Source organism: Eptatretus burgeri, chromosome 1 (genome assembly GCF_056783735.1).
Source record: "Eptatretus burgeri isolate ZD-2024b chromosome 1, Ebu_testis_v1, whole genome shotgun sequence".
NCBI classification, from domain to species: domain Eukaryota; kingdom Metazoa; phylum Chordata; class Myxini; order Myxiniformes; family Myxinidae; genus Eptatretus; species Eptatretus burgeri.
Window position 1 is genome coordinate 65,488,874 of NC_140961.1, and position 13,562 is coordinate 65,502,435.

Sequence of the window (13,562 nt, forward strand, 5' to 3'; positions counted from 1 at the left end):
ATCACTGTCCGTGTCATTTTGGTCACCATGTGACAGCTCGTTGCCACACTGCCTGTCACTGGTGGCACACATGCACTCGTAAGTGCAAGGCAAACTGTCTTGTGAGCAGCTGCAGCTGTTGGTACATGGTTCACTGCCACGGCATGAACACACAAGACCATCTAACATCTCCGCTGATGTGAGTCCATCAAACAATGTGGGATGCAGCACACCTTCTCCTCTGTCCCATCCACGACCCTCTGGTGTGGGAATTTCTGGATTTGCCAGGTGGGCATTCATCCATACTCGGGTTTGGTGAATGGATCTCTTCACATGTTCGAGAAAAGCTGGTTCGGATGGAGGCAACTTATGCACTGGGACATCTTTGGTCGCTGCGAGTTTCTCCCGAAGATCATTCAAATTTGTGTGTGCATCCATATATTTCCCTTGAGAATCATACATGGCACTGACTAAATATCTTGAAGCAGCCACTGCCTCCTGGAGATCGTCAGTGGCGAGGACTTCGAGGTGTGGACCATTATTCTGAAGATGCAGTGTCTTCATAGCTTTCCGTGCTTTCTTTTTACCATAGCCGAAGAATGCTGATACAGAGTCACATCCTGTCAGGGCATGAAACGCAGGAAGCCGGGTACACATTTCTGGAAGCAAGCTGTAACATATCTGATGAACCGGGATAAGCTTGCATCCTGCTGATGTTCTTTTCTCTATCCATATTTCGGCAGTGTCCCACAACTGTGGAAAGTAGTGGACTGCTAAGACAAGCACATCAGTGTCTGCTGATTTGATTGTAATGGACCCACGCACATTGTTACATCTGAACTCATCATCGGCATGCTTCACATGAAGAAATATCTGAGAATCTGCCTCTTCCTGCATTGATGCGAGTTGACTGTCATGATACATTCCTGCAGATGAAAGGCATGCTGTAAGCGAACCATCAGAGAAGCCACCAGCCAAATAGATCCGCTTTTCTTGGTGATCTGAAAGTTCTTTTGCTGCTGGTGCATGTTGCGTGACGTGACTACAGATGAAGTGTGTCAAGGTGGATTTGTTTGATGATGGAGCCATGAATTTCGTCCATTGTGGTACTGGGCGTCCAGTAATGACTTGGTAGCTTCGTGATCCACCAGCAACAGCAAGGCGTCTCGTTCTTTCCTCTGTCTTCACAGAATTGACATCGTCATATTGGTCGAAGATGTCGATGAGGGTGTGGTGTGTTTTGATGCAATGAAACAACTGGTTTAGGTAACACTGCGCCAAGTTACCAAACGTACCACCATTTCCACCCAGGATATGGAGTTCAGCCATAGCATCCCTGATGTACACGCTGCGATGTTGGTTATCACTGGCAGTGTTTTCGTGCTCTTCATCGACTAGGTCCTTGAGAATATGCCCTAGTTCTGCTTTGGTGTTCTTCCGTGGAGCTGCATCTTCATGAAAGATAGATGTCGGAACAGACGTAATGGGATAGCTCAGGATGTGCTTCATGTTCAGGTCAGGGCAGACTTGAGTCAATAGCAAAGCACGGCGGAAAACCATTTCCGGGTTGATTGCAACCAATGCTTTCTGACCGAAAATCTGGATTTTTGTTTTCTTTTTGGAAATCGAAAACGTTTTGAGTTTGGATTTTGGGATTAGCTGGTACATGCTTCTCTGCCCCCCAGTGCAAAGAGATTCTGTGATGTACTCTTCCATCTGTCTTTTCCCCAGGTCGTGGACAGACAACAAGGACTTCTGAATATCCTTGGAAGCGATGACACCACTTGATATATTCACAAGATGTTCATCTGGATGATCAGTGGTCCAGAACGGATGTGTCATATTGTCTTCGAGATGACAAATCAATCGCTGTACATGCTGTTCATCACAGTTCAGAGCTGCAGGGCACATTTGTTCATGACCCATGTCGTCCTTGTGGATGGTCCCACTTCTGGATCGTATGGCAGATGCATATTCTCCCAAGCTTTATCGTGTCATTGTCCACCGAAGTAGTGCAGACTCCTTTCTCGTTAGGCCAACAATGCCACCGCTGCTCTTAGCATCCCGAATGACAGTCAATTCAATGCCCATATCGCTCCATACACCATTAAAAGTGCCTGCTGCTCGTCGTATCGCAAACTTGCCTTCTTTGAAAGCTTCATGGACATCAGCTGGTAGTTCCGTCATATCCAACAGGTAGATGGGAGTCCACCTTGAATAATTTGTTCGGTCAGTTGCGAACAAATATGGCGTCATGTCTAGAACTGTGGACAGATGCAGACACCAGTCTTCTTCTCGTTCAGCTCTTATGTTCCTTAGCAAGATTTGGATTGTGTCCATGTGCATCATCCAAAATTGGAACGTTGGTGATCTTGCACAACCTAATTCTCTGAAATCTGTCACTAGTGGGAGTAGATGATCTGATACATCTTTGTTCAGGGTTTGAACGTGTTCTGTAAGGTCAAACTTCTCTGCCTGTTCGAGTTCACCTAATGTTGTCTTCAGCTGATCCCATATGGGTGTTAGTAGTAGACACGAAGTAGACACGAATAGACAGGACTGCTGCCCTTCGTGTCTACCCAACTGAAGAACTCCTTTAGTAGCAGCTGCATCATTGCCTCATACACGAGTGTGAGTCCTCGGACCGAGTGGTGGAATTGCTTACCCATAAGCATCATGTCCACTGTCCCTTCTGCATATATTCCACTCTCCACCAGCAAATCCTTGAGGCCAGCATCCACGAAGAGTTTCCCAATGGCACCGATGAAGCAACACACAGTGTGGAAACCTCCAAGTCGCAGCGCCGTGTGCTCAAACTCAAGACATTTGCTCCACTTAACTTGTTGTGCCACGGCATAGAGCTGCTGATCCATGGTCTGGACCGAATCTTGTTGTCCCATTTTCTCTGAAAGCTGCTTGCATCACATCATGATAGTGTATACGGTTTTAGGGTCCGCTGGCTCTGCATCGATTACTTGAGCACATTCTGCAACTGTCTTAGTTTCTTTGCGTGGTGATGCCATAGAGTTGAAGCCCACCCAAAACGGCGTGTTCTGTTTCGCTGGAATATGCAAGTCATCTAGAAATTGCAACATTCCACGTGATGATATGTGCAGAAGTACCCATGAAAGGTCTCGAACATCTGCTGGTCCATCTGTGCTCCGAAGGGTGTTGATCTGGGTCAGTGCATTGGCCACGCGGGTCGTTCAGGACGTTGTCGTGGTTTGTCGTAATGCAGTGTGTTCCTTAGAACCATGGCATTTTCTTGTGACAAAGTTAGTGACTTGTGCTTACCAAGCTTAATTCTTCTGACAGAGCCATGATCAACCCCAGACACATTAGTGTCTTGTTCCTGGAAAATCACATGAGCCATGGAATGGAAAGTCCCTTTGCCATAAACTGTCTCACAGTTAATATCCACATTGTCATCACCTTCTTGAAGCAGTGTACCTCCTTGGTGTCTTGCTATCAAGCCGTATGTATCAATATACACTGTGTCTTGACTTTTCATGAGCTCATCATTGCCGACTGCTGTCATGAACTGCCGGAGGTCATCATAGGGAATGCAGAAACCATGGGAGCTCAGTACGTCGATATCTCGCTTGCTGTATACATGGTGAAATTGTGCAGCTCGGCCTAATTGCAGAGGCATGATCAGATCTCGTCGAACACAATGAATGGTAGTTTCAACCAATGAAAGAACTTTACGTCGTTTGTTGTCGTTCAGTAGGTACGTTTCGTCAGCTGTAACAAATTCCTCTTTGCTAATGAGCCATACAAAGAATGTTTTCAACATCGCAGGCAGAGCATTTTCCGATGAATCCATACTGATATCACCAGGTGTTGGGTATTCGGTTGTTGCCATCATCTGACTAATTTCATCACGAATATCTCCAACTACTTTGTGGAGAGCTGACTTACTGGAGTCCAACTGGTTATCATCCTCTGGCAGCATGGCGTCTGTTTCCTCTCTGCAGATTTCCGGGTTCGGAAATGAAGTCTTCTGCTTTGACTGAAGTCTTCTTTGAGCTGTGCAAACGCTCGAACTGCGTCGCCCAATGACACGTGGCTGCTCATGATGATACTTGGCTTTGCCCACGTTGTGAATGAACAACGATGGCATCTCCGTAGTGATGTTTTAGTTGCCGCTGTAGTTTTTGTGTCGTGTATGAGGTATCTTCATTGTCCCCTAAGATAGTTTTGAATCGATGTTATAGATTCCTCATTTTGAAGGCTTTCCCTCCTCTAAGGTCAGTATCTATCACATCAACAAGATGGGAGAAGGCATTTTGATATTCATCAGATTCAGGTACATCTTGCTGGTATTGCCCAGAGCTCATGTTGTCGGTGCTGATGTATGAAGCCATGCAAGTACTATGATATATAGCATTTTTTGCAAACAGGTCCTCGCCTTCAAGAAGACCAAGCATATCGTGATTGTCACATGCTTCTGCTGCTTTGCGAACTGTTGCTTGTCTAGGTCCTGTTTGGACACGGTGAAGTTTATCACGTTTCCTGGAATGGCAGATGAAACAGGTTGACCAATCAGTCATCTTGTGGGTATTTGCTCGCGTGTGTTTAGGCTCCACAATCTTTGGTTTCTCCTGTGATGCATGTTCTGAGAAGAAGGATAAGTTCCTCTTTCTGGTGTACGACTGATAGCAACTGCGGTGGTAGAATATAGACATATCCGTTCCTCCCTTACGTGACTCCAAACACTGGCCAATTTCATCATTCCATATTTGTGAAGATGACTTCAAAGCTTCCAAACCCGTGCTCCCAGCTTTGCTGACCTTCTCCTTTGACAAGTTCTGACATATGATGCATGTATCCCATTCTGTCGACAACATTTGCTTCTTTTTTTGGCAACTGTAACCTCAATGGACTCGATCCCGAACCCTGGAAGAAAAGGAATTGAATAAAAAATAGATATATTAGGTTTAACTAATTGTGCAGCTATAGCCTTTCAGTCGTGTCCATTTTTGCACAACCATGCAGGACAACCTCGGTGCATGGATGAGCGATAGTGAGGATGATAATTATGTAATCACGTTTTATCATATCTTCCTTAACATTGTAAAGGATGACTACTGAACATAGCAACGTCAACATCGGTTTTGAAAAATCGCCTTCTCTGATATTTTCCTTATGGCGGTCCTAAAAATTTAGAAAATTATCGTATTTTGTCAATAAAGGCATATAAATTTACATATAATGATGTGGTTGTGATACTACATTATTCTCCTGTCCGATCGACACATTTCAATACCAAACGTGTAGGAAGAGGGCTCTTTGTCTTGTAGTTTCTGAGAAATTATGTGATTTTCTGAAATGGTCCAAATATTCAGACGGGTGTATCCTTCAAATGTGAATATTTCATGGACCGCACACCAAAATATGAGGACAACAGGGCTACATGTGTTACTGAGATCACCATCTTTCATATGAGACCTGTTGTAGCTTTGTGTCAAGCCGGTTGATTAAACTCCTAAAATATAGCCCTTTATCGAGGTTTACCGCTGGCCTAATCTGTTCACCACTATCTCTTACCATCCCCCAGCCAAATCCTCGATCTTTTCTACCCCCGTTAATCTACCCCAAACCCACCTCTTTCAAACTCCCTGCTTTCCTTCCTGAAAGTCCCTGTAATGTCCATCTTGTATACCTCTTGTTCCCTGCCCCATCCCTCTCTCTTTTACAGACCTCCTAATGTCTCTGTTCCCCACTGTTTTGTCCTTCCCACTCCCGCCCCTCTTGTCTCATGCCCCCCTTGCTGTGCATTGTGTGTTAGCTCTCATATGAGCCTCGACAAAAAAAAGAAAAAAAAAGTCCCTTGATTCTAACAAAATCCATAAACCAGTCAAAAGGTTGTGAGAGTAATCATGAAGGAATCTTCCTTTTTATATAGTTTCCAGTGTTGGGTGAGGTTCCTGATAACAGGAACCTGTTATCTAACCTGTTATCTAAGGAACCTATCACACCTAACGTGTGGCCCTAAATGGAGTTCTTTCATCCCCTCTTCCTGTGCAGGCTGGAGTTCCTCAAGGTAGCGTTCTGGGCCCTGTTCTTTTTCTGGTTTTCATCAATGATCTCTCGGACTCTCTGGAAAATCCTCTATTTCTCTTTGCCGATGACTCCACCCTCTGCCGTACCATCTGTCATCCCTCAGACCGGCAAGCAGCAGCTTCTTCGCTCACTGCAGATCTGGATAAAATCACAAACTGGTCCAACACGTGGAACATGTCTTTCAATCCAGACAAATCTCACACTCTCACTATGTCTCTTCGAAAGGACCGTTTACAAAACCCCCCCATCCACTTTCTCAACAATCCTCTGGAAGAAGTCTTTTCTTTCAAGCTTCTGGGTCTCACTATCTGCCATGACCTTTCCTGGGAAAGTCACATTTCCAACCTTGCCTCAAAAGCCAGTCGCCGACTGGGAATCCTCCGTCGTGCAAAGTCCTTCCTCGGCCCTCTTGAGCTCCTGACCACTTACAAAGCTTTTGTCCGTAGCCTGATGGAGTACTGCTCTCCCCTCTGGGCTGGTGCTCCTGCCTCCCACCTTTCTCGACTTCACGCTGTCGAAACCAGGGCTTTTAAGATCATTGGCATCTCCCGCAATGAAGCTGAGTCTTTGGGCCTCTCACTCAATCACCGCAGGTTGGTCGGTGGTCTTTCTGTCTTCTACCGACTCCTCTCCAGCCTTGCCCCCCTGCTCTCTCTGTGATTTGTCCCAACCACATTTCCACAGGGCGCTCAAGGTCCGCCAACAACCCCCTTCTGGTAAAACTACCAAAATCACGAATCACTGCTCATCTTCACTCTTTCATTCCTCTTTTTTCCCGCCTTTGGAATAAACTTCCTCACTCTATTCTTTCCCATTCTTCCCTCCAGGCTTTCAAAACAGCTGTTCACCACCACCTCTTATCTTCCCCCATCCAAATCCTCGATCTTTTCTACCCCCGATAATCCACCCAAGCCCACTTCCTTCAATTCTCCTGCTTTCCTTCCTGAAAGTCCCTTTAATGTCCATCTTCCCCTCGCCATGTTCCCCGTCCCATCCCCATCCCTCCCCCTTCCACAGTTCACCTGTGTCTGTTCCCCAATGTTTTGTCCCTTCCACTCCCGCCCCTCTTGTCTCATGCCTCCTTGCTGTGAGTTGTGTGTTAGCTCTCATACGAGCCTCGACCAAGGTATACAAAAAAAAAAAAAAAAAAAAAAAAAAAAAAAAAAAACAGTGGAATCAAACTTCAATCAGCCTCATGTTTTTGGCTTTGAAACCTTTTTGGAAATGTATAAAAAAATTTGTTCAAAAGGCTGTCCCTCATCCACTCACAGGTTCACCTACTTTGTCATATTTCATGCTCCTGTTCTTACTGTTCAAGTCTATACAGCCATAAATCAGATTTGATGAACCAAACTCTGTGTTACAGAGCGTTGGTTCTGCCGAATCAGTTTATAGGCTCGGGTCATGTGAGGTGGTTTGACATCCCTCTCCCAGCAGTAGTTAGGCAGGAATTTGGAACTTGTTTATTGTGCCGGCAATAGCTCACCTCCTCTTCACAAAGTATACCGTGGGATCTTTAACATCCACCAACTAATATTGGCAGATGGGACGCCCAGTATAGCGTCCATCCGAGAGACAGCCCACACATTGATGAATCATCCTGCCTGTGACTTGGAGGCGAGTGTGTGTACCTCTAGGCCATCCTGTCAGCCTACACAACCATAGAATGTCACCAATAATGAAAGTTATAAAAGCACAAATATCTGTTGACATGCTCTACAGTTTACACACGTTGCTATTCGTTTCGATTCCCAAATGCAGGGACGGTGGGCTGGTTCTACGCAGCGATCGGTAAGATGACTTCGTCGTTCATTAATTTTACAGCTGATTACATCTGATGTACATTGTTTATTCACAGGAACCAGAGGGTGAGCAAAAACGATTTTACCTGGAGGTAGCTGATGACTTTGATGTCATTCTTTTTGGAGTCAGCTCAAAGCCAGAAGTCTTTTTGGAATTTGGTGTCACTGAAGATTCTGTGATCGTCTTCAAAAAAGTGAGTTCTTGATGCTGTGAACCTGCATGGAATCTTTCCAAGATTTTTTTGTGAATGACTCTTGTTAAAAGAAATTGCTGAAACCTTAATATATTTTATTGACTTAGTCATTGGCAGATGTCAGACATCGCCAATAGCGGAATGAAACTATTGCTTCAAAAATGGTCGGTTACAAAGGTGAGTAATCAGATTTTTCTGTCCTCTTTTGCCGACTCAAGTGGGGATAGCAACTGGGGACCAACGCGATTGTTTAACGTGGTCAGTTTAAAATAATAAATTTAATAGTTTTCTTGAATTATATGGAAATGTTGAAATATTTTATTATTTTATGCTTTTTCTTCTTTAATTACCAACAGAATGTGTGCAGTGTATCAGCAGTATGCAAGAAGTCATGAACCGCACGATGCCGGTCTGACACGTACAACATATCATTCAATACAGACAAATCTCACATTCTCACCTGTATCTGTCATAAACCCACCGACCTATTTGCATGATCAATTACTGGAAGAAGTTTATTGTTTTTAACTTCCATGCCTCACCTTTTATGGCAAATCATGGATCAAAGCCAACTGCAGACTGAGCATCCTCCATCGTCCCAAACTTTCTCAGTAAATATCAACTTATCACAACCTGCAAGGCCTTTGTCCATGGCTCATGGGAGTATCATTCTTCCCTACAGGCTTATGCCCTTGTTTCACATGCTTTTCTATCTAGGATGCTATGGAATCCAAAGCACTCAACAGCAATGACATCTTCCACAAATGAGCAGAAGCACAAGGCCAACGTTTCTTTCATCACAGACAGTTTGTGGCCTGTGTTATTTTTGTTACCACCTCTCTTTTGATCTTGCTTCCTCTGCGCTTTCATCCCTCCAACCTTCCACAGCCCCTACAGGACGCACGTGCTCTTCCAGTAACCCATTTAGTGTGAAATTCCCAAAAAATCAAAGCTGATTGCTCATCTCTACTCCTCTATTTCTCTTTTCTCCCATTTGTGGAACCCCCTGCCTGCATCAATTCAATCTCAGTCTTCCCTCCATTGTTTCATGCTGGCAGTGAACCACTACCACAATTCTTCCTCAATTCCTTATCCATGTTGTTCTCCACTCCCATTACCCTCCTCCCCCACCCCACCTCTCTTATTTTCAGATCACTATGTTTCCCTCCCTCTCTTATCTTCTCTTCCTGTTAGTTAATCCCTTTGATTGTGTCCAAGTGTTGTTCTACGTGCTCCATTGTCATTTCATTGTATTGTACACTCTATTGCGTCACTCATCCATGAGCTTAGATTTTCCACACAAACAAAATAACTGAACACAATGAGATGTAAAAAAGGAAAAACAGAAACAATGGAATGCTGAGGGAGGGGATGGGGAGACCTATGTTCATGTATTTATAAAAATATATATTGAGGAATTTTGGAGATCCCCTTAGCTTCCTCGAAGCCTAATATACTAAAGTCTCACCACATTCCTTTGTTCTCTTCGTATTCCTTTTACACGTCTCTGTGTTCCACCTTTCTTTATGAAGATCCTCCCCTCTCTTACTTTTCTGTCATTTTAAATTTTATTTGGACACCCCATTCCCACCTCCAGCTCTCTCCACCGCGTGTGTACAGTGTACGATAGAAAGATATAAATGGCAGATTAATAAAAGATAATATGATATTGATTTCTGAAATACCTAAATGGGTTTAATGATTACGTGAAAGTCGATTGTCCTATAAAATGTTGCACGATGCTTTTTATGTTTATGCATTATTTACTTTTTAGTCCTATGATTATGAGAAACAAGTTGTGGCAGGATGGTGTAGAGGTATGCATACTCACCTCCAAGCTGTCTTGCCTGGGTTAGAATCTCGACAGAGCTAAACACTGTCATCCCGGTGTTCCACAGGCAGCGTGACTTATCAATGTGTGTTGTTCCTCGGATGAACGTTAAACTGGCATCCTATCTGCTGACATTAATTGGTGGACGTTAAAGGTCCCATGGTGTTCTTCATGAAGAGTGGGTGAGCTCTCGCCGGCACTCTGAATAAATTCCAAATTCCTGACCGAATTACTTAGTTGAGCGTCAGGTCTGGCCAGCCGGTTCCTGAAAGATTTGGGCCAAAAACTTCCCCCAGCCACCTCAAGGACATGGGAATAATTGTGGCCTTTAAAATAATGATAATAAAAATTAATAAGTTCTATTATTATGAGACAGGCATTGTGAGAAAGTGCAACTTATTCGATACTATAATCAGAAAATGTTGGTGAATTCAGTTATAAAATGTCTTAAAGCAATGGCAGTGAAAGTAGTTTCTGATATTCTTACAGGATGTTCTTCTATTTGTTCTTCACTCAGTTGAGACATTTTCATCAATCGTTCAACCTGGAAAAAGCAATACATATAATCAGAACCTTTTTGACATTCCCTTTCTAACGATGCTGGTCTCATCTTCAAAAAACTAAAAACCAAAAAGTTATAACCTTTTAAAAAAATATTGCTTTCACTACTTTTTGCCGAGATAACTTTTTTGGGACACCCTATATTATTGTTATACTTTTATGTTCGGCCACCTTTTTTTGGAAAACTGAATTGCTCCCAGAACTGTGTCAGCGGAAGCGTGAAGTTATTATTCTCATACTTTTATTATGTGAGTCCATCAAATTACTGATAACCTAAAAATTTCCAGAAATGAAATGGATAGACATCTTTCCAGAAAAGAGTTACTGTATCGAGAAAGACAAAACAAAAAATAAACAGCATGCAGGCAGTTTGATCCGAAATGGTTTCTGTTTGACGATGGGTGGGTGTACAATGTGTGCTTCTCTGGTTTATGAGCAATATTTGATGTCTTTCCCTAAACTTCGTTGCACTTCTTACAAGCCATCAAAAGGAGAGAAAATGAAGATCGTTAAACTTACTCAGTGTGTGTTTGTTTCTTTTTCATGGAAGGATGAAGGCCGCTTTGTATTCAACAAACAGATTGAAAAGGACGAACTGTACGACTTTATCAAGATGTTTGAGCTCCCACTGGTCTTGCATTTTTCAAGAGAGGTAAACAATGGACTATGATGAGATATTTCACCGTCATTTTCTCTCTTACCGTATGGAACCCAGACCGTTAACAAACCTGTACCTCGAATCACCTAGCAAGCTTTAAAGAAAATCAGAATTTGAAAAAGTATACATTTCTCTCCTGTTTAAAAAGTTTGCAAAATGTTTTATTAAAGTGAGCATCACACTACATGTATCAATAATATAGGTATATATGAACTGGCTAAGCCAGCAACGGTGCAAATCCTACTCTTAGGTCTCACTGCAATTTTAAAACCGGGGTAAAACAATCAACCGTTAGCAAAACTCAAAATGAGAAAGTTGCAGAAACAACTGCAGTTGTGAAAATGCAAAAACGTGCAACTGCCACGTGATTTATAAAGAATATTTTAACTGTGAACAAGGTCACACCACTCCCTGTCTTCCATCACTAGTCGAGGAAGGCCAGGGAGTGCAGCATGGTCTTAGACACACCCACTGAGCACACCTGTCCAGAGTGCAATGGAAAATTCTGAGCAAATATTTGTCTCATTAGTCATCTGACGATCGATAATTAATCTTATGCATATCTAATCAACTCGTACCAAACTTATGTGCATCATATCTATTATATATATATATATATATATATATATATATATATATATATATATATATATATATATATATATATATATATATGCAATTGCAAAATACATCTGGGCCACAAGTGCGACTCGCTGACTGGGTCTTCAATCGAAGTCCTCATCATCATCCTGTTTCGGCCCTTCAACCTCGAATAGGGTCAGCAAAGGTGGGCCTGCAGGGGGCACATATGCCTCCACATGCAGCAACTATGCATGGAGACATACGTGTCCCCACCGTCAGTCAGTGAAAACACCAACTATAACAACAAAATAACAGTTTCCACTGACAATCAACAGCACCAGAAATATATACTGGAACAACCAACCACCTAGTGTTGGTCTTAGTGGTTATGGTTGCTGGCTTGGGATCTTAGGGTCCTAAGTTTGAGCCCCTGCTCATCATTGAATTAACAACAGGTGAGGTTGACTCTTTCTGTCATCCTTCTGAGGTTGAAGAAATGAGTACCAGTGTACTGGTAATAGGGGCATTGCATCAGAGGCACAGTCGTGCCCTCAGCCAATGATGCTACCTGCAGTCTTGTGCTGCAAACGAAGGAGGAGGAGGAGCAACCCACCAACCACCCAGTTTTCCAACATGCACCACTTAACAGCAAAACACACAAGATATCTGCAAACTCCTTAAGAAATTCTATATAATTTATTAGAAGAAATAGATGTCATCTTCGATATGAAAGAAAGCCATTATTATGATCAACAAAAAACAGAAATCCCATGAGGCATAAAACAACCAATTTATTCTTCCATTCTGTAGTGTTTAAGTCATGACTGGATCTGAAACCAGTGCTGCAGTTGCGTTTCTCTACCAGAAGATGGGGAGGTTTTGACATAGAATGGCTTGTACGTGGTGTAGTATGTTAGGTTCCTATCGTGTGCTGCCTTTTTGGCTGCTGGTTGCATCATTGGTTAGGGACGCAGCTATGCCGCTGATGCAGTGCCCCTATTACCAGTATACTGGTGCTCATTTTGCCGACCTCGGAGGGACGACAGGCCCCTGGTGTGAATTCAGTGGCCAACGGGGCTGAAACTCAGGACCCTAGGATCCAAAGCCACCACCCTCACGGCTAAGCCATCACCAGGCTTGTATGCAAGGTGATTCTTTTTTTGTGAATCGGTGGTCAGAGTCTCAAAAGGATTTGTCCCACTGGCTCCAAAATTTTCATCATGAACAACGCCAACAGTATAAATTATCCTCAGAAGTTTAGGTATTTATTCTATGTTGGTAGACGCAAAGCGACTTCGACCAACTCCAGTGAGTAATTTTTCTTAAAGTCTATCTTTGTTCCCAAAAGCACGTCACCAACCTCCATCTTCTCTCATCACCAATTTTAACCTTTTTAGACAAATAATTTTGGCTCTACATCTGGTCGCCTCACTTTGTAACTCATCGTCTTCATTGATTCGTTTATACCGCTCCTTCAGTTCAGAAAAAAAAAATTTCAGCTTATATTGCTTTAATCGCATTACCTCCGGTTATTTTGCCTCCTGTTGCCCAATTGCACGTCCTGTGTGTGCCTGCAGGTGGCACCCAAACTTTTTGGAGATCTTGTTCGGGTTCACAACCTCCTGTTCGCCAGCAATGTATCCAGCTCATTTCCGGAGCTGTATGCTGAGTTTCGAGCTGCCGCAACTGCTTTCCGAGGGAAGGTAGGCAACAGTTACATAACAGGTTCAAAATCATCACATTCCTGTGAAACCATTAAAATCACCTCGACGACTGCATTGAGCTAACATCTCACCCGTCCCTTTCCTTTTTGGACTTTCCTTTGAGCCAATGATTGCTTGGCTTAATGTATTATTGCTAGTAATTGTTACATGTTTGATTGCTACACA

The 13,562-nt window shown here is 43.2% G+C and overlaps 1 protein-coding gene and 1 long non-coding RNA gene across 2 annotated transcripts in view; one reads left to right on the plus strand and one right to left on the minus strand.

Moving 5' to 3' along the window:
- LOC147034626 (protein disulfide-isomerase-like) overlaps nt 1-13,562 on the plus strand; it is a 61,496-nt gene that overhangs the window by 20,189 nt on the left and 27,745 nt on the right. Inside the window, exons 4-6 of the mRNA XM_085886405.1 lie at nt 7,904-8,041; nt 10,984-11,085; nt 13,251-13,376. Of these exons, the coding sequence (XP_085742531.1) occupies nt 7,904-8,041; nt 10,984-11,085; nt 13,251-13,376 (366 nt within the window). The remainder of the gene's footprint in view (nt 1-7,903; nt 8,042-10,983; nt 11,086-13,250; nt 13,377-13,562) is intronic.
- LOC147034627 (uncharacterized) overlaps nt 1-13,562 on the minus strand; it is a 73,257-nt gene that overhangs the window by 17,064 nt on the left and 42,631 nt on the right. Inside the window, exons 2-3 of the long non-coding RNA XR_015059533.1 lie at nt 13,197-13,359; nt 10,360-10,416 (exon numbers count right to left, since the gene is read on the minus strand). This is a non-coding gene — a long non-coding RNA (uncharacterized LOC147034627). The remainder of the gene's footprint in view (nt 1-10,359; nt 10,417-13,196; nt 13,360-13,562) is intronic.